Here is a 22,660-nt window from a genome sequence, read left to right as displayed (position 1 = left end):
ATTTGTTCAGCTGAAAGCTTCAAATGTATTCATGAGCATCTTAAATAATGAAAGCTGCTCCAATAACTAACAAAAATTATTCAAAATTGAATCTGTATCACCTCATTTTTTAGTGTAGCAAGCTGAGAAATAAAAACAACAAATATTTTATATTGTAAATTAACACTTTGAGGTATTAGTATTGGCTAATCAGACTCTGTTTCCATTGGTCTTTATCAGCTTCAAGGCTTCCAGATCTTATTTGACTTCAATCAAATGTAGTTAAATTCTCGACTCTGTGGTCCAGCAGTATGCGTTAGCTTTAGAAGAAGAATGTTTCTCTGGCACTAGAGTAACAATTACTCTTTCTCTCCCCTCCTCCTCATTTTCTCTCTCTCCTCTCTCCCACTGCCAGTCCTCCCCAAAAAATTTTCTTTTGTGAGAATCTCAGGCCAATGTCTATTATGACCTAGATTGAAATTGCCCTAATATAGTTCACATAACCGTCTCCAGCCCATACTCCTGCTAGCTGTTGAGTCCAGACTTTATCCAAGTTTTGAGGAGAAAGTGAGGACTGCAGATGCTGGAGATCAGAGCTGAAAATGTGTTGCTGGAAAAGCGCAGCAGGTCAGGCAGCATCCAAGGAGCAGGAGAATCGACGTTTCGGGCATGAGTCCTTCTTCAGGAATTCCTGAAGAAAGGCTCATGCCCGAAACGTCGATTCTCCTGCTCTTTGGATGCTGTCTGACCTGCAGTGCTTTTCCAGCAACACATTTTCAGCTCTTTATCCAAGTTTCACCCATACAAACTAGTAACTGTGTTCGTACCTTGATTGTTGAAGGATAAGTGTTAACTTAGATTTTTAGCAACATGTTACCCAGAATGTGGATAATTGATTTATTTTTGTCATGTGTACTGAAGTATAGTGAATGCTTTGTTTACAAGCAGTACAGGCAGATCATAGTAAGCGAGGATGTACAGATCAAAAGACTTAGAGACATAAAGGTTACATTGCTTATTAAGGCTAGAGTCGATTCATCAATTTGATAATGGCCAGGAAGAAGCAGTTCCTGAACGTGTGTGTGTGTGTGTGTGTGTGTGTGTGTGTGTTCAGGCTTCTGTAACTTCTGCATTTGTGTTTTGATTAAAACATAAACTGTGAGTACTATGCTATCAATAATTCTGATGCATTATTTTTATATCCAAGTGCATTTTAAATTGTGTGTGTGTTATTAAAATGTCAAGATGGAAAGCGGAATGCCTGTGCTTTCTTATGTGTGTTAATCCCTGGACTACTAATTGTTGGTTATCAGTTGCGATGATGTGCAACATTGATAAAAATGCCACACTTCAGCACCATTGGAGCATCAGCAATATTATACAGATTGTGATCAGTTTAACTGATAGAAATAATTACTCTGGGCATGCCAAAGGATGCAAACCTAATTAATAAAGAATGACTTCATCAGGGCATATCTTTGCAACAGCCAAGCACTAGCCCACATATTCAGGGTAGAAAGTAGGGGACAGTCTGATGCATTTCTTTGTGCAAGCTGATGTTATCAGCAGTCACCCTGAGATAGCTTTTGTTGGACAACAGAAAGCAAAACTTCCTTGAATCTTGAAAAACACAACTTTGCATTAAATGGTGATAGATATTTGATAAGTAAATATACACACGGTATATTTTTACTGTGTTTTTACTGCAAGGCATTTTCTGACAGTATGACAGTATAATTGACTAAAACAGAATTGATGTAGCCAAGCCAGTGGCCAGACTATAATTTTAATTGGACAAAACTGGTATATCATAGCAACTGTCTGTCTCAAAGTATTTTTTAGGAGCAGGTAGGTATGGCTAAGCTCAGATTATTATCCAATTAAAACTAATTTGTTACTATAAGTGTTTTAGCTAGAAACTTGGCAAAGCAATCTTTTAATACAGAAATGTTTATATATCTTTTGTTTTATACCTATTATCTATGTCTGCTCTGAGATTGGCAAATGGCTGTTTTTGCTGAGATCTCATGGAAGCTGAAATCCATGCAGCTTCCATGAAGCAGTTATGACAGTGATGGGTATCAGGCAAAAACAAATGAATTCAGATGAAAATCAGTATGATGTCATTGATTGACAAAATTGATGTGAAGGGTCAAACTCCTGTTTAAATATTCTTCTTAACAGTTACTGCTGTTCATAATATGAATATAGAAAACACTGTTGCAAATTTTCTTCCTCTTATAAATGATGATAATGGCAGCAATGTCACCACTGACTGAAATAAATGTCTTCATTTATGCTCTCATCTTCCTTGCTCCATCTATTTTTTCTGCTAGCTTAATTTCAAGCATCTTCCTCATAACACTTCAAGCTTATTGGAACTGAGAGCTCCAGATTCATGTGAATGAACTTAAAGATTTATTGAGCAACAATACAGGAAACTGATGAGAGGAAATGCCATGTTATCAGTGGAGCGAAGCAGAGCAATTTATTCTGGCCAGCTTTGTGACTGTTGCTTTTGACCTAATATTGAAATGTAACACTTTAAGGCCAGATGTGGAAGTATCTGATAGATGAATGCTTCATATTGAATCATTTCTATAGATATGAGGTTGAAGGGTTATGAAGTTTTTTTTAAATGGTCCATGAAAAGAAATGTTGGAACATTTTTTTTAAACAATTGAGTTCTTACAAATTACATGATTCTAGATAATTATGGGCCTTAGTTGCTTGAATTCAATTCAGAGAAAACACCTGATTGTTTTTATGACAGGATTTTATATCTTTTCTGTTTGAACAGTGTTTTGCAGATTTGGAGATAGTTTTGGATTTTCTTTTTGGGATGCTTGCTGAGAGAAAGGAACTGCTCAGCTTGTATCTCCTGGTTTTGAAGCATTTCCACGGTGAATCCCGTGTGAAGCCTCACTGTCGTCTTAAAAAGCACCTGGAAGACTTCTCAACATTGGTTCATAAGCAAGTTATGTCTAAGAAGATCCCATCACATCTGCCTATGTGCGTGACAGCCATTACAGGTGCCAGAATGCCAGCCTGAAAGCCATCTGAACATTATACATCCTTTTACATTTTTTGCCCTCAAGAGCTCAAAAATGCTTCTCTTGGTGTGAACATGTTTCTGTGTTCAGGGTTATTTAAAGGAGTAAACATTTATATTATCGTATTATAAACTGTGTGTTAATCAATTCTATATCTCTATGAAAAACTTTTTTTGTTTTTATATTGTTTATTAAATAGACCTGGTTGTTGGAACTGTTAATTATAAGCTTAATATAAAAAGAAGGCATACAATTGGCCATTTCAGGAATCGCATCTAGATTTATGTTGTGACCTGTGGATTAATGGAACTAGAGACAGTCCACTCCCCTCATCTTGTACATATCAAAATTATTTATACAAGACCCCTAGATTTTGAGACTCTTGTTGAGGAGAAAGTATCATGTGGATATTTAAAACCATCAAACCTCTGGCAGATGAATAGTCTCCAATCCTGAATTTGGTGTGTTGCATTTGTCCAAGGCACTGTTGATGATTGTTAAGCAAGGTAGTTTTGAATTCAAAGTAGTGGTTTTGTTACCAAGTGTTGGAATTCTTCCTGTTCTGGTTCCAGTAGTCTGCAAGCAACCCCCTGATTGTGTGGTACTTTCTACCCCCCAAATCCTTTGTAGAGAAATGGCATGCTACATATGGGAACCTAACAATTACTGTGTACAAGCAATGATTTAAGCAAAATGACTTTTGGAATGCCATAATTAAACAAGTGCATAGCCTAATAGTGTAGATAGCCAACTTTCACCTTGTTGTAGATAGGATCCCAGAGATGACAGTACTTTGAAGATGCTCCTTGTTCAAGATGGTGTTGCAAGACTACACTGAAAACTCAACATGTTCCACTAGTTCAGGTTTCAACTATATGAAGGAGTTTGCTTCACCAGCAACCACAATATAGTAAGTTGGCTGTTTTTTTCATTTGATAGTTGAAAGGAAAGATGTGTGGCAAAGCTTGAAACCAAGCAGACAAGTGGTGATATAAAAACAATGTGCTGTCGAAGTTCAGAGAATCTGGTAGCATCTGTGAAGGCAGAAACAATGTTAATTTTTTGAGTTCAATATTGTTCTGAAGAAGAATCATATTGGACTCGTACTGTTAAATCTCTTTCTCCTTCCACAGTGCTTGTTGGCCTACTGAGTTTCTCTGGCACATTTTCTGTCGTTTTCTGTTTTATTTCCAATCTCCAACATCCATGTTATTTTACTTTTATTTGTGCTTAATGTTGATCAGCATTACATTAAATTTGTAACTGGTATTCTCAACTACGAGTAGCAGATGAACCATAATTAATTTAACTGCTGAAGTTGATAGTTTGTTGTTGGGTGAGGGTATTCATTGATCTAGAATGATGTTGGATAAGTATGGTTGAGAAACAGATCAGTTTGATCAGCGGTCCATCTAATTTTTTTCAATTCCACGTAGGTCTCTGAGGTCCGTGTGCGGTAGCTACTTTCAGAACTGGAATTCAATGCAGCCGTCTGTGTTGGCACTGCAACATTGCTTCGAGAGAACGTTGATTGTAATCTAATAAAATGGCAGAACAGATTCAATGGGTTGAATGACGGCACCTTCCCCTGCAACCGCAGGAAATGTAAAGCTTGCGCCCACACCTCCTCCCTCACTTCCCTCCAAGGCCCCAAGGGATCCTTCCATATCCGCCACAAGTTCACCTGTACCTCCACACACATCATCTATTGCATCCGCTGCACCCGATGTGGCCTCCTCTACATCGGGGAGACGGGCCGCTTATTTGCGGAACGCTTCAGAGAACACCTCAGGGACGCCCGGACCAACCAACCCAACCACCCCGTGGCTCAACACTTCAACTCTCCCTCCCGCTCCACCGAGGACATGCAGGTCCTTGGACTCCTCCACCGACAGAACATAACAACACGACGGCTGGAGGAGGAGCGCCTCATCTTCCGCCTGGGAACCCTCCAACCACAAGGGATGAACTCAGATTTCTCCAGTTTCCTCATTTCCCCTCCCCCCACCTTGTCTCAGTCGGTTCCCTCAACTCAGCGCCGCCCTCCTAATCTTCTTCCTAACCTCTCCGCCCCCACCCCACTCCGGCCTATCACCCTCACCTTGACCTCCTTCCACCTATCACATCTCCATCGCCCCTCCCCCAAGTCCCTCCTCCCTACCTTTTATCTTAGCCTGCTCGGCACACTCTCCTCATTCCTGATGAGGGGCTTATGCCCGAAACGTCGAATTTCCTATTCCTTGGATGCTGCCTAACCTGCTGTGCTTTAACCAGCAACACATTTTCAACTGTGACCATATCCTGTTCCTGTGTGCCTGTGGCAATTGGACAGCTGAGGGATTGTGCTCCAGACCTCCTGCCTTTATCCTTAAAGCAGATAGGACTTAGCCTTTGCAGATCTCTATATCCTTTTCTGTATGCTAGCACAAGCAACAACAACATATTTATGTAGCTCCTTTATGTAATAAAATAACAAGGTCTTTCGCAAAAGCATTATAAAATACGACAGACATGTTAAGTCATCAGGCCAGATGACAAGGCATTGATTGAAGCCCTTAGTCTTGAGGTGTGTCTTAAAGGTGGAAATCAAAAGAGAAATGTGGGCACTTTGAGGGAACAAATTTCAGAGCTTGCATTCTGACCGACTGAAGGCATTGTCACTAATGGTAATATGATCAAAATCATGAATACCCAGAAGTCTAAATTTGGGGAGTGTAGATATAGAGTCATTGGGGTATACAACATGGAAACAGACTCTTTGGTCCAACCAGTCCACACATCATATTCCAAGCTAAACTAGTCCACTTGCCTGCACTTGGTCCATATTCCTCCAAACCTTTCCTATTCATGAACTTAACCAATATCTTTTAAATATTGTAACTGTACCTGCATCCACCATTATCTGTGAAAGTTCATTCCATACACAAAGCATTCTCGTTGTAAAAATGTTGCCCCTCATGTCCTTTTTAAACCTTTCTCCCCACCCCTTAAAATTACATCCGAATTTTAAACTCTCCCGCAGTAGAGAAAAATACCCTATCATTCACTTCATTTATGCCCCTCGTGAATTTATAAACCTCAATAAGAGGTCACCCCTCCACCTCCTATGCTGCAGTGAAAAACGTCTTTCCAGTCTCAAACCCTCCATTTCCAGCAACATCCTGGTAAAACTTTTCTGAGCCCTCTCCCGTTTAATAATATCCTTGCTGTAAGGTGTGGAGATGCCAGTGTTGGACTGGGGTGGACAAAGTTAAAAATCTCACAACATCAGGTTATAGTCCAACAGGTTTATTTGAAAGCACTAGCTTTCAGAGCACTGCTTCTTCATCAGGTAACCTGACGAAGGAGCAGTGCTCTAAAAGCTAGTGCTGTAACCTGGTGTTGTGATTTTGAACTTCCTACAAGAGGGTGACCAAAGCTGCTTACAGTACTCTGGAAGAGGCCACACCAATGTCCTGTACAACCTCAGCATGACGTCTGAAATATGTACTTTGAGCAATGAAGGCAAATATGCTAAATGTCGCCTTAACCACCTTGTCTATCTGTGAAGCAAATTTCAAATCCAAACCCCGAGATCTCTCTGTTCTACAACACTACCCAGGGTCCTCCTATTAATTGTATAAGTCCTGCCCTTGTTTGATTTACAAAAATGGAATACCTCACATTTATTCAAATTAAACTCCATCTGCTACTCCTCAGCCCATTGACCCAGTTGATCAAGATCTCCTTGTAATCTTCAATAGCCATCTTGGCTGTCCACTATACCACCAATTTTGGTGTCATCTGCAAACTTACTGACCATGCCTCCGATCTTCTCATCCAAATCATTTATATAAATGACAAACAAAAGTGGACTCAAAACCAATACCTGAGGAATGCTGCTGGTGACAGGCTTCTAATCCAAAAGACAACCTTCTATCACCACCCTCTGTCTCCTACCTTCAAGCCAATTTTGTATCCAATTGGCAAGCTCCTCCTGAATCCCATGTGATCTAACTTTACTAATTAATCTACCATGTGGATATCTTGGAGGATTATGGGATTAATGATTACTAAATAGGGAGGAATCAGGCTGAAGTTAAATAGTTGAAAGTAAATTGTCTTCTGAACAACCTTAAACATATGCCTGCAGCTGAATGTCCATGATTCAGTTGTCATGTTGCAGCTTCATGTTGAATATTAAGCTTATTTATGATTTTCTGTTAGAAATGCAAATCTTGCTACCATATCTTGAAACAGATACTTCATCAGTGGCTTTTGTTTTCAGACAAAGGCTTGGATTTGGTGGTCAGGGTGAAATAGTGGTATTTGTTTCTACTCTTAAACGTAGCTGCCTATAAAGATTTGGTAATTACTGTGGCATGATTTTTCTTTTTTCCATCTGCATTTTACATCTTTTGCCCAGTCAAGTAGTTGTCTTTGTGTGCAGCAGCAGTGATGTCAGCAAACAGATAAGCAGCCAATTACACTGAAGCATTGATTCCAACAAACTAAGAAGCGACAGCACTAATTAACTCTTGCTTTTATTACACTGAACCTCCGGATTTCTGTCTTGACTCTCTTGTATGCAGTCCCCTGATGAAACTGGTCCTTTCAGTAATGCCAGTGGTTTCGTTACCACAATCTACACAAAATTGAGGCCATTATTTATTTTGTGATTTAACTCAAATTACTATAGTAATGGACCATGATTGAAGCTGCATGGTTCATTGAAATTGATGTCTGACTGCATGATTGACTGCAGGTGACCTATCCTACTTGTCCAAGCATCATGAATGATGTAGTGGTAATTGTAAAGCTTGATCAGGAAGCTCACGCTGCAAGTAAACAATATAATCAATCCTGTGTCCAGTTTTGATCAATTGTCAAGTCACAGAAAACAGGAATTTTGCTGTTGTCCTGACACCTACATCTTATTCAAGTGTGAGTCAAAGCCAACAAATGCAGCCTAACTCTGCATTTGGCTCTTTCAAAATTAAGAAACCATCAGGTTGGAGCAAACCACCCAACTGGAAATAAAATAGATTGATTTTCATGTAGAAGTTGAGATTTTGAGTTTCCAGAATATTTATCAGACAGCATGTTTTTGTGCTGTTTGAGCTAGTGGGGAGATGTTTGATTCAGCTTGGCCCCAAATGGATTATACATTGATGGGAATCTTCGTTTTGGCAATCCATCTGAGCTTGAGGCTTAAATAGTTATTGGGCTTAATCTTGAACAGAGGTGATGGATTTGAGATGCCAAATAGATGGTTTGTTTTGAACTGCCTGGCTGCCTCCAAAGCTAAAATCAGCCAGTATGTAATCTCTGTGGACGAGGAGGTGAATTTGAAGGATTGAACTAGCACAGCACCAATAACTCAGTGTTTGTATAGAGCTGGGACGCACACTTCTCCTCCTCCTTTGGTAGTTGTGGATAAGCTGGTGACAATTGGCTTGTTGGATTTATCTGGTGTTTTGTGCACAGGGCATAGCTGGACAATTTCCACATTATGGGGTAAATACCTCTTAAAGCTGCACTGAAACAGCAAGGCTAAAGACGTGCATGTTTGGAGCTACAGCTTCAGCATTACATGCAGGATTTAGTGGGACCCATAGCCTTTGCTGTGAAAAGTGCCTTCATTTGTTCCTTGATATCATTTGAAGTAAATTGAGTCAGACTGAAATCAGTGAAGAATAGACCAAGAGACATCACTCACTGACCACTTCTGGCTGAAGACTTCAACCTTCAGATTAATAAAACTCTCTCCTGCCATTAATTGCTTAACTACCTACTAGCAGTTATGCTGAAGTGTAGCAGGTTATGGGATTTGTTAACTCTAGTCTATAGCATGTGCTTTTATATGACATGCATGTACAGTAGTCCTTTGTAACTTTATCAAGTTGACACCTCATTTTTGGCTCCAGTGTTGCTCTTAGCATGCTTTCCAACACTCATTGAATCAGAGTTGGTTGATCATAACTGTAAGTGAGGAATATGCTAACTATCAGGTTCCAGACTCTGTTGTGGGTAAAATAATGCTACTGCTAATGAAACTAGGAGGAGATGAATGAAGATAAGCTGAAATGTAAGAAAGAGGAAAAGTGAAATTAAATTAAAACTGGGAATAAGGAAATAGCAGAAACATGAAACACTTCATATCTGTCTTCACAATAGAAGACACAAAAACAATCACAAGTAGTGGAAAGTCATGGGTCCAGTGGAAATGAAATACTTAAATCATTATAAGTAGTAGTATTGTCTCACAGGACTATTGTACAAAATTGGGCTCATGGCATTGGGTATAACATATTAGCATGAATTGAGGCTTGCCCAATGGAGATAATAAATGGGATAACTTCAAATTGGCAAACATAACTAATGGAGTGGCGCAAGCATCAGTATTTCAGCTCCTCTTTCATCTATATTAATGACTTGGATTATGGGATTAAATGTAATGTATCCACATTTGCTGACAATAAAAGAATTGGTGGGAATAAAAACAATTAAAAGGATGCAACAAATTGTGCAGAAAGATATAGATAAGTGAGTGTGCAAGATGTGACTGCTAGGATACAATGTGTTGAAGTATAAAATGGTCTTGTTTGTGACAAAAAAAGGCAGGGTATTTATTGAATCTGCTGGTATCACAAAGCTAAATCGATCCAGCGAACAATAAAGCAATGTTATTTTAGCTTTTGTTAAGGTTAACAAAGTCTCAGTACCATCATACAGGGCACTGATTGGTTATTTGAAGTACAATGTGCAATTTTGATCTTAACTGCACTCCATCCAGAGAGAGAATTTACAAGACCAGTTTTTCTGGTATGCAAATAATGCTGTGAAAAGTGACATAATAGATTGGACCAGTGTTGCCCAAAACTTGGGAGAAAAAATAATTGAAATATATAAAGTTCTGAAGAAGCATGACAGAGCAGATGCTGTAAAACTGTTTTCTGTGGCTGAGAAATTTAGAATATGGGGTCAGACTCTCGGGATAAATATTTGACAATTTAGGATCGAGATGAGGAGAAATTCCTTATTTCAGGAATTGTTAATCCAAAAAAGTTGTAGATGCTCAATCCTTTAATACAAGATGTTAGATCTTTGAACATTGAGAGATCTAGGGTGTACATTAAAGTTGTGCTGAGTCAAATTCCCAGATTTCCTCAAATCTCAAGTTGTGGCAAAGTTGTCAGCTGGTCCCACTAGCATAATTGAAAATCTAAAAGAAGATGCCTGTGAAAAACTGAAATTCCAGATGGTAACTTCTGACTAGCTAAACCCATGCAAACTTGTCATTGAACTACATTCACCAATTGGAGTGGAGTTCGGCTGATGAGAGAATGTAATCAAGGGCAGACCTGCAGCAATGGCAGTTAAATGATCTTGCCCAAATCCTAAATGAGAATGCACTGAGACATTTTTCACATCTATGAAATTGACTGTTTTACCTTTTTTTTAAACCTTTTTAGTATTTAAAGATGAAATGTGTAATGGTTGGGAAGCCAAATGAGGAAAGTGTGATGGTCCATGCCTAAAATCTGCTGCCACTGTGACAGAAAAGTGTAATGAACCATGTTCCTTTGCAAATGTCAGGATACTACCCAGGTTGTATGAGGAGATACAAGCGGTGTTGCCTGTATGATCCCAGTATTCTTGAGGCTTGCTATAAGTGGAAGAAAATAAATATTATCACCCTTGTGACCCTGAGGAGTTTGATGAATGACTAAGTGTTCACCTGTCTGTTGCCCAAGCAAAAGCCAAAACTGTTGTGGAGATGTTTTGGTAGTTTGAACTCTAGCACAAAACATGAAAAACACTGCATTAACAACGTAGTGTCCAAAGAAGCAATATAAACAGAAAAAGATTACTTAAGTTTCTCCAGAGCTAATTCCCAACATATCTCTATGCCTTAGCTGTTGTAAGATGTGAACACATTGAAAAATAAAATGTTTTTCACATTTACTGTGTCACTGTATTTTCCTTTTTTGACATAGTGTGTTTTTCGGCAAATTGAATTACATAGTGGCTTCCTTAGATGCTTCAAAGCTCCACATAGCAGCACCCCGACCGCACAGTCTAACTAATTGCAATTTTGTGCAGGTATCAGATCAGATGTGAAGTTGAACGGAGGTACAGACCGCAAAGATCTTTGTTGTCATACTCTGTCTACCATTTGTAAAAGGCGGAGCTGACACAACTGATCAAGTGTTGGATCTTTTCGACAGTATGATCTTTTTAGAGAGGTGGCTTCTGAGGTATGAGAAGTGCTCAGCATGTTTCAGAGTGTCTGTTATATATAGATGATGGAATATTTGGCTGAGCAGGTGAGAGTTCATACAAGTTTTGTTTTTGAAGTGATTTTTCATGACACAAAATGTACAGATACGTGTGATGACATCAACTGTCCATGTCAGGTTGCAGAAGCATCAGTGCACGGACAGTTGATGTCAGCATGCCAGGGTGTGTTTACGCATATACCAAGAACAAGGCTCAGTCTCAAGAAACGTACCTTCCCTTACCCAGTGGTGTCATCTTGGCCACTGTTGCTTAACCATCCTGTCCTCTCCATACACCAGAGTGTCAAGCCTCCACTCACCTCTACTTTCCTGACCCCTGGGTCACACTTCCAGCTGAAACTTTCAGTACACTTCCAGAGGTTGGCTCTGTTGCTTCTGTTGTTTCATATTACGATCGGGGTCTCCCATGCCTGCACTTTTTCTACCATCTGGAAGTAGTGTATATAGCAATTGTAGTTTAATTTTTGCACCATTCAAAGACATGTTGTTTCATGCATGCAGAATTGAAGATATTGAGCGTATCTTGCAAATCATGTGCAGAGTGGACAATGACACTGCAGTCATCCACAATATGTAGATCATTTATGTCTGTGCTGGTCAGTATAATTTTGGATGGAGGCAACGCAGGTTAAAGAGCTTTCGATTTTGTTGATATTTAATGACTCGCACAAGAGGGTGGTTGATCTTTGAGGTGATTAACCACTGCCAGATTGTAAATAATATGAGGGCTATCACTTGGGTTTGCTTGATACCAGTCTGGATTTTGAGAATGTCTATTTCAGACTTCCTACACAAGACAGTCACAGACATTTCATCATGAAGCGATTGCAAGAAGTTTCTTGCAAGAGGGAGGCAATAGCCTAATAGTATTATTGCTGGATTATTAACCCAGAGACCCGGATAATGTTCTGAGGGTATGGGTTCGAATTCTGCCATGGAAGATGGTGGTATTTAAGTTTCATAAAATATCTGGAATTAAAAGCCACTGATGATCATGAATTCATTACTGACTGTTGGAAAAACCTATCTGGCTCACTAATGAACTGCCATCCGTACCTGGACTGGCCTACATGTGAATCCAGTCCTACAGCAATGTGGTTGACTCTTATCTGCTGTCTGGACAATTACGATGGGCAACAAATGCAGCCTGACCAGTGACACCTTCATCCCATAAATTAATTTTAAAAAAATAGCCACAGAACCTGATTTTTTTTTCGATTCATTTGTCGGACGTAAGCATCATTGGTCAGTCAGCATTTATTGCCTATTCCTAGTTGCCCTTGAAAAGGTGAAAGTGAGCTGTCTTTTGAACCACTGGATTATATTCTTTTACTGTTGGTCAGGTTAATGAATAATGTGAAGGTGGTCTTGATGTTTTTCTTGGATTTGTCTGTCAACAAAGATCCTGTCACTGGTTTGTCTGGAAACTTTAAAGCACACAATGCCTTTGGGAAATTTCTTCAGTTGAAGGCAGTTGGCAAATTAAGCAAATGTGTGTCAGATCAGAATTTACCCAGCATTGGCAAGAAGGAAAAGCCTCTAATCAACCTGTTCAAAGATGTTATTACACACCTCTGATACAGGCGGGACTTGAACCTAAGCCTCCTGATCCAGAGGTAGGGACAGTATCACTGTGCCGCAAGGTCCGTAATGATTTATATTCTTTGATATTGGCATGTCAGTTGTATTTCCTCCCAAATCAGTAGCATGGAATCCTGATGAGAGATTTTATCTCTGGTCTGGGTGGTTTTGGTTTGAGACATTGATCATTTTCCTCTTTGACTTTGTGGGTATTGTGATATTTCAATGCTAGGTAGACGTTTTTCACTAATTACACCTCCAGCCAGCAACATTGCATTCCTGCATGGATTAAATCACGCAGGCATCACTTGGAACAGTTAGATCTAACTATGTGTAAATGTTCAGTGATTGCATTGACCCACAACGCTATATGGGTGAGGTCACTGATGCTTGCATCAAGGGACGCAACATGTCCCGACAGATCATTCTGCTATAATGTGTGTTTCGTCAACACAAATTCTCTATAACACGATTGGTGAATTAGGCATACTGTTTCTAAAGCACAAAGTTTTAAAGCATGTATTAGTTATAACACAATTCCAACCCCATTAATTTAAAGGCTGCTGCTCTTACATGATGTTCAAGATTGCATGAGAACAGAACTACCGCATTATAGCAGAACTATTTATTAAAAAATGTTGGACCTATGAGATTCCAATCCTCTGTTCATCAGCTGTAGAAACAAATTTGCTCTTTCTCTTCTATCTCTGGCTGCTCCTGCTCATTGTTATTTGCCTTACTTGATGACGTTCTTATTCTTTAAATCCTGTTGATTCTTAAATCGAAGGGACAAAGAGACAATGAGTATGATCTATTGTCATATGAAGCACTGGCTGCCACTGTTGGATGCAGTGGAGAAGAGGAAGATAGGATGCAAAAGCACCATTGTTTCAGAAAGATGCTTGGAATGTTAAGTAATTTCACTTTCTAAGTTCAGAGAATTAGAAAATAAAAAAGGAAAATTTAGAAAAGTTCGTACCGTAGTGGCACCACTGCTACCTCCAGATCATCTTCACTGTGATGAAGCAAGAAACTTGTGATAACAGGAAAACCTTCTTTGCTTAGATGAGAACACTGGAGATAGTTGTTATCCTCCAGTGAATGAAATAACAAGTTCAGTATTCAAAGGAGAAATAGTAACATACAGTTGGCAACGTATAGCCTATTGTGGAATGTGATACTATGTTCCAGGTAAATTCAACTGTAGTAAAGGTATGTACAGTTGATTCTGATGTAATGTAATAGTTCCACTCTCGTGCAGTCTTGCTTTATCAGAAAATTGCGCAGTAGCTACACCATTTAAACTAATGGGGCCAGAATCGTGTTATAGCCAATACAGGTAAGGAAAGTTTGCGTTCTCCAAATAACAGTCTAAATTCTTCAATCGAGTTAACAGACTGTATTGGGATGTATATGTGTAAGGGGGTAAATAATACAAAGATTAAGGTGTTAATTTTATATTTATGAAGTGAGGGAATGGTATTTTCGCAGGGTTAGTAATCTATAGGCCCAGGAAATGTTCCAGAGAATGGGTTCAAATACCACCATAATAGGTTATGGAATATGAACTGAATACAAAATTGGAATTAAAGGTTGAATGATAACCATGTGACTCCACACCCACTGCAATGACTCTTGACTACTCTCTGAAGTAGCTAATAAATCACTTGTAAAATCTGAACCAAGGAATGAAACTGGAAGGAACCCTGTTGACCCTGCAATATTATACAGAATCAGGGAGCTAGTAACAAAGATTGGGAGAGTTATCTCGAGAACTAGAGAAGCAATAGTCTGACATGGTCATATTCATAAAAGCATACCTTACCTACAACATTTCAGTCGTGCATCACCATTCAGAGATTGTGGTACATTGGTATGTAGTCAGGAAGGAATTGCCCTGGGAGCCCTCAACACTGACTGAGAGTCCATGATGTTTCATGGTATCATGTTAAAGATAGGCAAGAACATTCCTTGCTGATTACCACATAGTACAGTGTTATTACACCTCCATGTTGAACACCACTTGGAGGAAACACAGAGGGTAGCAAGGGGTGAAGAATAAGTGCAATAAATACCTAACATGGCTCTCAGCACCATCACTGACCAAGTTCGGAGAGGCCTAAAAGACAGAGCTGTTATACTGGGTTTGCAGCAGGTAGTGAAGAGAAGGATATTTGAACTCATTCCCACAAATCTGTGTGCTATAGATGCATCTGTCTGTTTCATTGTCAGTTTGGATGACCACTGCATAGCTTCTTGAATGTAAAATCCTTTTTTCACATTTAGGATATGCTGCAACGTGTTGAGTACCTCTATTACCATGTTAAATAGGATGGAGGTTGGATAGATCCAGCAATTCAAGCCTGGGTGCACAGTGACTCATTAGTTAGCATTGTTACCTGAACGCCAGGGATCTAGGTTTGATTCCACTCTTGTGTGACTCTGTGTGGAGTTTGCACAATCTCCCTGTGTCCACATGGGTTTCTGCAGGATGCTCCAATTTATTCCCGCAGTCCAAAGATGTGCAGGTCAGGTGGATTAGCCATGTGAAATGCAGGGTTACAGGGATAGGATAGGGAGTGGGTCTGGGTGGAATACTTGTTTGGGGGGGGGGGGGGGGAGATCGGTGAGGTCTTGATGGGGCAAATGGCCTGCATCCACACTGTAGGGATTCTGTAAATCTGCTGAGCATCCATAAAGTGCAGCGAGCCATCAGCAGCAACACAATTGTATTTCAATACAATCTGCAACCTTTTGACCTACTTTACCATAACTGTCAAAGGCTGTATTTGATTGAGACTTACCTCCTGAGTCCCCTAAGCCTGTCCACCACAATCTACAGTGCTCAAGTCAGACATGTAATGGAATACTCTTCACATGTCTGGGTGAGTTCACTCCAACAACACTCTAACCTTGAAGCCATTCAAGACCAAACAAACCACTTGATTGACAACATATCAACAAATATTCAGTCCCTCCACCACGAATGCACAGTAACAGTTGTGAGTGCCAACTACAAGAAAGACCAGGACAATGGATATATGCTATTCTTCACCCTTGTTACCCTCTTTTTCATCCAAGTGACTCACCATCCTAACTTGAAAGTGTAACACTGTTCTTACACTATTGCTGGGTCAAAATCTTAGAACTCCTTCCCCAAGGCATTGTGGATCTACCTCTGCCAAATTGCAATGGTTCCAGAAAAAGCATCTTCTCAACACCTAACAATGGGAAACAAATGCTTGTCCAGCCATGATGCCCACATCTCTTAAATTCACTTTTAAAAATTGTGTTTAGTTGTGTACATGTGGTGGGCATTACCTGGTGATTCGCTTGTATTCCTTTGGATAGGAACAATGCAAAAGGTGAATACTAATAATGTGTAACTTTATAAGTACATCTAAACATGTAAAAGATTGGTTCCAATCACCAACTCACTTTCTCATTTGTAATAGAGGGTATAAAGAATGCCTCTTGGCCATTGATGAGAGTTGTACAATAAAACTATGAAAGTCAAGAATTTAGATGTGCCTCTGGTAGCAGTTCTGAGGTGTTTTTGCTCATTTCTGCTGAGAGAATCATCTTGCTTTTCATTTCTGAGATGCAGAAGTGGGTACTGCTTTTACAGTGAATATTACTGAAGACTTTACTGTGCTTTGGGGGAATGGTAATAATATATGGGTGTCTCTTTTTCAGATCTGGGCTGTTCTGTGATCTGTACTTCCTACAAAGTGCTGTATGTTATGTTTGTTTTTTACAGTATTACACAAAATAGGCCCTTAAAGCAGTTGGAGGGCTTTAAATCTTGCACTTTCCCATCCCTTCCTCACTTCTGTGGAAAGTCTACATTTACAGCTCACCCACCACATTGTTGGACTTCAGGCCAACACAGAAATGTGTGAGAATAAAAGTCTGGTGTACTTCTGATGGAATCTTATAATTCGAGAAGGCAATGTTCTCAGTTATTAAAATTGTCTTTGAGTCATTGTTACACTAAAATGCATTTGTATGTTCAATAAAATCCAATGTGAAAAATATTCCTAAATAGCTGAAAAGAAACAGCATACAGAAAAGACCTGAAACTAATTTCATTCAAAATAAATAAATGTATTTTTATTTCAGTTTTATGACTTTCTCCTCTTTGATTTAGGCAACCATATTCTACCTGATGAAGATCTGGCTGCCTTTCACTGGAGTTTACTTGGTCCAGACCATCCTTTAGCCTCATTAAAGGTAAAGATAGTCCCAGTGGTGGTGGAAGTGTTGATATTAATGCATACAGCTGGTTGAAGTTTCCATTTATGACTTAAGCACCGCCATCAATTGAGGGATGCTGCCAGACTATTTCAGACTGAAGCTTTATTGAACAAGAATTACCTATCCTCAATACTTTCTTCAAGACGATAATGGTTGGTATTTGAAACATTTTCTTTTATATTTCAACCTCTTAACTTCTTTACACTTCCTTTCTCTCACTTTTCTCCCCTGTTCCCTCCTGCACCCACTCCTGTGCAATCCACATTACCTTTGATAAAACCATTCTTTTAGTAATTCACTTCTACCAAGATTTTTGATACTTGTCATTCCTCAATGATAAGCAACTTGAAGATAAACAAGAATTATTTGGAGTGATTCTCCTAATCTACTTTCATTTGGTGCCCTTATAATCAGTGGCACTGTTTGTTGTTGTAACAAAAAAACTGCTATCATCTTATAGGAATCACAAAACAAGTTCCAATGAGGAAAACTACTTAACTAATATCTATTCATCTATCAGGAAGAGCTTATAGACTCATTGTAAGCATGTGCACCAATCAGCAACCCCCCACTGTTTCTCTTTCCCATCCCTTCACCCTACCCGACCCATACATCATACCATTTAATTATTACTTTGCTGATTTCAGTTTTTGTTCCACACTTCTATCCAGACATAGAGTCATAGAGATGTACAGCACGGAAACAGACCCTTCGGTCCAACCCGTCCATGCCGACCAGTTTCCCAACCCAATCTAGTCCCACCTGCCAGCACCTGGCCTATATTCCTCCAAACCCTTCCTATTCATATACCCATCCAAATGCTTCTTAAATGTTGCAATTGTACCAGTCTCCATCATATCCTCTGGCAGCTCATTCCATGCACATACCACCCTCTGCGTGAAAAGTTGCCCCTGAGGTCTCTTTTATATCTTTCCCCTCTCACCCTAAACCTATGCCCTCTAGTTCTGGACTCCCCGACCCCAGGGAAAAGACTTTGTCTATTTATCCTATCCATGCCCCTCATAATTTTGTAAACCTCTATAAGGTCACCGCTCAACCTCCGACGCTCCAGGGAAAACAGCCCAGCCTGTTCAGCCTCTCACATCCTCCAACCCTGGCAACATCCTTGTAAATCTTTGCTGAACCCTTTCAAGTTTCACAACATCTTTCCAATAGAAAGGAGACTAGAATTGCACGCAATATTCCAATAGTGGCCTAAACAGTGTACTGTATAGTGGCAACATGACCTCCCAACTCCTGTACTCAATACTCTGACCAATAAAGGAAAGCATATCAAACGCCACTTTCACTATCCTATCTACCTGCGACTCCACTTTCAAGGAGCTATGAACCTGCACTCCAAGGTCTCTTTGTTCAGCAACACTCCCTCGGACCTTACCATTAAGGGCATAAGTCGTGCTAAGATTTGCTTTCCCAAAATGCAGCACCTTGCATTTATCTGAAATAAACTCCATCTGCCACTTCTCAGCCCATTGGCCCATCTGGTCCAGATCCTGATGTAATCTGAGGTAACCCTCTTCGCTGTCCACTACACCTCCAATTTTGGTGTCATTTGCAAACTTACTAACTATACCACTTATGCTCTCATCCAAATCATTTACGTAAATGACAAAAAGAGGACCCAGCACCGATCCTTGTGGCACTCCACTGGTCGCAGGTCTCCAGTCTGAAAAGCAACCCTCCACCACCACCCTCTGTCTTCTACCTTTCAGCCAGTTCTGTATCCAAATGGCTAGTTCTCCCTGTATTTCATGCGATCTAACCTTGCTAATCAGTCTCCCGTGGGGAACCTTATCGAACATCTTACTGAAGTCCATATAGATCACATCTACTGCTCTGCCCTCATCAATCTTCTTTGTTACTTCTTCAAAAAACTCAGTCAAGTTTGTGAGACGCATGTGTCTGTTCATGAACACTTTGTGTTCAGAGCTTTCTAGTATTTTGTATTAACTAAATCTTAACAGTGCACTCATGAGATCATAGAATGATCAGACAAAGTCAGCGTCGTTTCACAAAAGGGAAATTGTACTTGACAAAATTATTAGAGCTTTTTAAGAATACATCCAGTAGGACAGATAAAGGAAAGCATAGAAAATTAGCACGCAGGGCCAGCATGCAATTAGGAAGACAGATAGTTTGATTGCCTTAATTACAAGCATTTCGGGTACAAAAATAAAGTCTTGCCATGATTGCGCAGGGTTTTGATGAAACCCTACATTGCAGACTGTGCATAGTTTTGGTATGCATTTTTAAGAAAGAGTGTATTTAAATTCAGTGTAGCAAAGGTTCAGAAGATTAGTTCCAAGTTTGAAGAGTTGTCCGTGAGAGGTTGAGTCTATTGTGTCTATGTTGTCTGGTGTTTAGAAGAATAAGATGTGATTTAATTGTAATATTTAAGGTATTAAAGGACTGACAGGGTTATGGAGAATGGGCAGATAAATTAAGTTAAGCCAAAGATCAGCTATGACTGCAGTAAATGGCTGGCAGGCCTGACAGACCACATTTTCTCCCAAACTATATGTTCTTAAATCAGGATAAATTTCTCTTCGTCATTTTCAGTTAGTCCCTTGTCCTATTTTTGCATTCTAAAATTAGGTTTTTTTTCCATGTTCTGCCTTCTTAATTATCTATCAAAGTACACAAATCTTTCTTTCACTGTCTTGATAGCTGCAAAGCTGCGGTGTTTTTTAGTCTTTAGTCATACCCAAGTCATTTGATGCCAAAGAATCCACCTAAATCCTGAAACATTCTCCTAATTTCTCCTATTTTGATGTCTAAAATGAGATCAATATTTTGTTTCAATTCGTTCAGGAAATGCAGACTTTTGCTGGCTGTGCCAGCATTTATTGCTTGTCCTCTACTGTGCTTGAAAAGACGGCTTTGAACTGCAGCCTTGAACTCTTGCAGACTATTTGGTGTAGCTACATTCACAATTCTATTAAGAAGGATGTTCCAGGGTTTTGTCCCAGTGACGGTGAAGGGACAGCAATATATTTCCAAGTCAGGATGAGAGTGAGGGGTGGAGGGGAGGGGGGAACCTTATAGGAGCTGACATCACATGTATGTGCTGTCCAAGGAATATCTTTAAATTTTAGTGTAGATGGTATATTGTGTATTGTTGAAGGAGTGAATGTATGTGAGGTGGCACCAATCAAGCATACTGCTTTGTCCTATATCAAACTTGGTGAATATTGTTGGAGCTGCACTCATCCAGACAAGTAGAGAGTATTCCATCACGGTCCTCACTTGTACCTAGATCGTGGGCAGGTTTTGGTGAATTCGAAGATGAGTTATTCACCGCAGGATTCCTAACCCCTGACCTTCTCTTGTAATCTCTGTATTTATATGGCTAATCTAGATCAATTCTCCCCCACCTCCCCAGGATATTGATAGTAGAGGATTCAGAGATGGTAGTGCCATTGAATGTCATGGTGAGATTCTACCTTTTTGGAGATGGTCATTGCCTGGCACATGTGTAGTATGAGTGTTCCTTGCACCTTGTCAGCGCAAGCTGGATATTATTCAGTTTATACTGCATTTAGCTATGGATAACTTTTGTATCTGGGGAGTTGCAGATGGTGCTGAATATTGTGCAGTCATCAGCGAATGTCACTTGACGTTATGGTTATAAAGTAGCTGGAGATATTTGCAAGTAGAACACTACCGTGAGATGATTGACCTTCAGCAAACAACCATTTTCCATTATGCTTGGCATGACCGCAACCAGTGGAGAGTTTTTCCCCCGATTCCCTGTTGACTGTAGTTTTGATAGGCATCTTGGTACCTGACTCAGTCAGGTGCAGGCTCGATGTCAAGGTTAGTCAGTGTCACTTCACATATGGAGTTGACCTTCTTTCCATGTTTCAGATCAAGCAGTATTGAGTTCATGTGCTGTGTGGCCTCCTCAGAACTGATTATTTCTAAGCAAGTGCTGTTTGATAAGCTTCTGGTAACCTGTTCCATCACTTTACTGATTGGAGTCCAGTCTGAGAGAGTAAACTGATGAGGTGGTATTTGGCTGGGATTGATTTGTTCTGCTTTGTGTGTACTGAACATACCCTGGGCAATTTTACACATGTTCAGGTAGATACCAGTGTTGCTGCTTTATTGAAGCAGCTTGGCTAACAGTGCAACAAATTCTGGAGCACAAGGTTGTTGCCAAAATATTGTCAGGGCTCCTATTTTTGATATTTTCTGATCAGATACGCTCAAGTTTGATTATGACTTATGCTTTATATTCCATAAGTATTAGCTTTACGACACTAAGTCCAACAGTAGTTGACCCCAATGCATGGTAGCTTTTCAGCACATTATGACTCCCATCTGGAGCTGGTAGGACTTAAATGCCATAAAATGGTTTTAAGTTTTTTTTAAGTCCAGTAAATCCTCCCATACGATTTCTTCAGTGAAATGTAGTTAAATCAATGCTCAAAATGGAAAATTACTCATTTAAATCTTGCTTGCACATACTCTGTTGTTTCAATCAAGAAAGCCTTAAAATGTTAAAATATTTGAGTGATTATTAGTGACAGAATATGTTTTTAATTAAGAACAAGCTTTTTACAAAATTGAGGCTTTAGGCCATTTAAAGTAATATGAGATATTTAACTTGGATCACTCAAGTGAAAACGAAATATCTCGTAACACTATTGAAAGAGAAGCTGTGGTTCTCCTCCATTATCTTTACCTATGTTTATCTTTCAACCAATATCAGATTATCTGGAAACAGCTTCTCATTGGGCAGCACAGTGGCAGTGGTTAGCATTGCTGCCTTACAGCGCCAGAGACCCGGGTTCAACTCCCACCTCAGGCAACTGACTGTGTGGAGTTTGCACATTCTCCCCAAGTTTGTGTGGGTTTACTCCGGATGCTCCGGTTTCCTCCCACAGTCCAAAAATGTGCAGGTTAGGTGAATTGGCCATGCTAAATTGCCCGTGGTGTTAGCTGGGTCTGGGTGGCTTGCTCTTCAGCGGGTCGGTGTGGACTTGTTGGGCCGAAGGGCCTGTTTCCACACTGTAAGTAATCTAATCAAATCCATTTAAGGAACCTTGCTATGCACTGATGTGTTTGTCTACATTACAACAGTCACTACATTTGTATTTCACCTTCTATGAAACACTTTGCAATGTATTGAGTTGTGAAAGACACTATGTACATGCAAGTTCATTCCTTCCTACTTTGTCTACATTCTGTCAGTTTACAATCAAATATTCTATGCAGTCAGATCTCCGAACACATCTTGTGTGAGCTGAAGTTTTCTCTATTGTGCACCCCCAGGACTTCCCAGCTCAATTTTCATTTTGAGCTTGAGTGTTCAAAATCACCATATCCAATCTACCCTCAACAAACTTCTGATTACTAGATCAGAAAGACGTTGTACATCTCCCTGTAACATTCAAGGAGCAGGAAAGTCAACATTACGGGCCAAAATCCTTTGTCAGGAAACATTGACTTACCTGCTGCTTGGATGCTGTCTGACCTGCTCTG

General features: G+C 39.8%; 1 protein-coding gene across 2 annotated transcripts in view; it reads left to right on the top strand.

Annotated features, from left to right (window-relative positions):
• The window catches only part of fam120c (family with sequence similarity 120 member C), a 134,437-nt gene that overhangs the window by 33,304 nt on the left and 78,473 nt on the right, over positions 1–22,660 (top strand). For both annotated transcript variants that reach the window (XM_060835558.1, XM_060835557.1), the window contains exon 3: positions 17,046–17,128. In XM_060835558.1, the coding sequence (XP_060691541.1) occupies positions 17,046–17,128 (83 nt within the window). The remainder of the gene's footprint in view (positions 1–17,045; positions 17,129–22,660) is intronic.

This window comes from Hemiscyllium ocellatum, chromosome 14, assembly GCF_020745735.1.
Source record: "Hemiscyllium ocellatum isolate sHemOce1 chromosome 14, sHemOce1.pat.X.cur, whole genome shotgun sequence".
In the NCBI taxonomy this organism is placed as follows: Eukaryota; Metazoa; Chordata; class Chondrichthyes; order Orectolobiformes; family Hemiscylliidae; genus Hemiscyllium; species Hemiscyllium ocellatum.
Note: the sequence above shows the minus strand (reverse complement) of the source record. Positions and strands in the feature narration are given on the sequence as shown.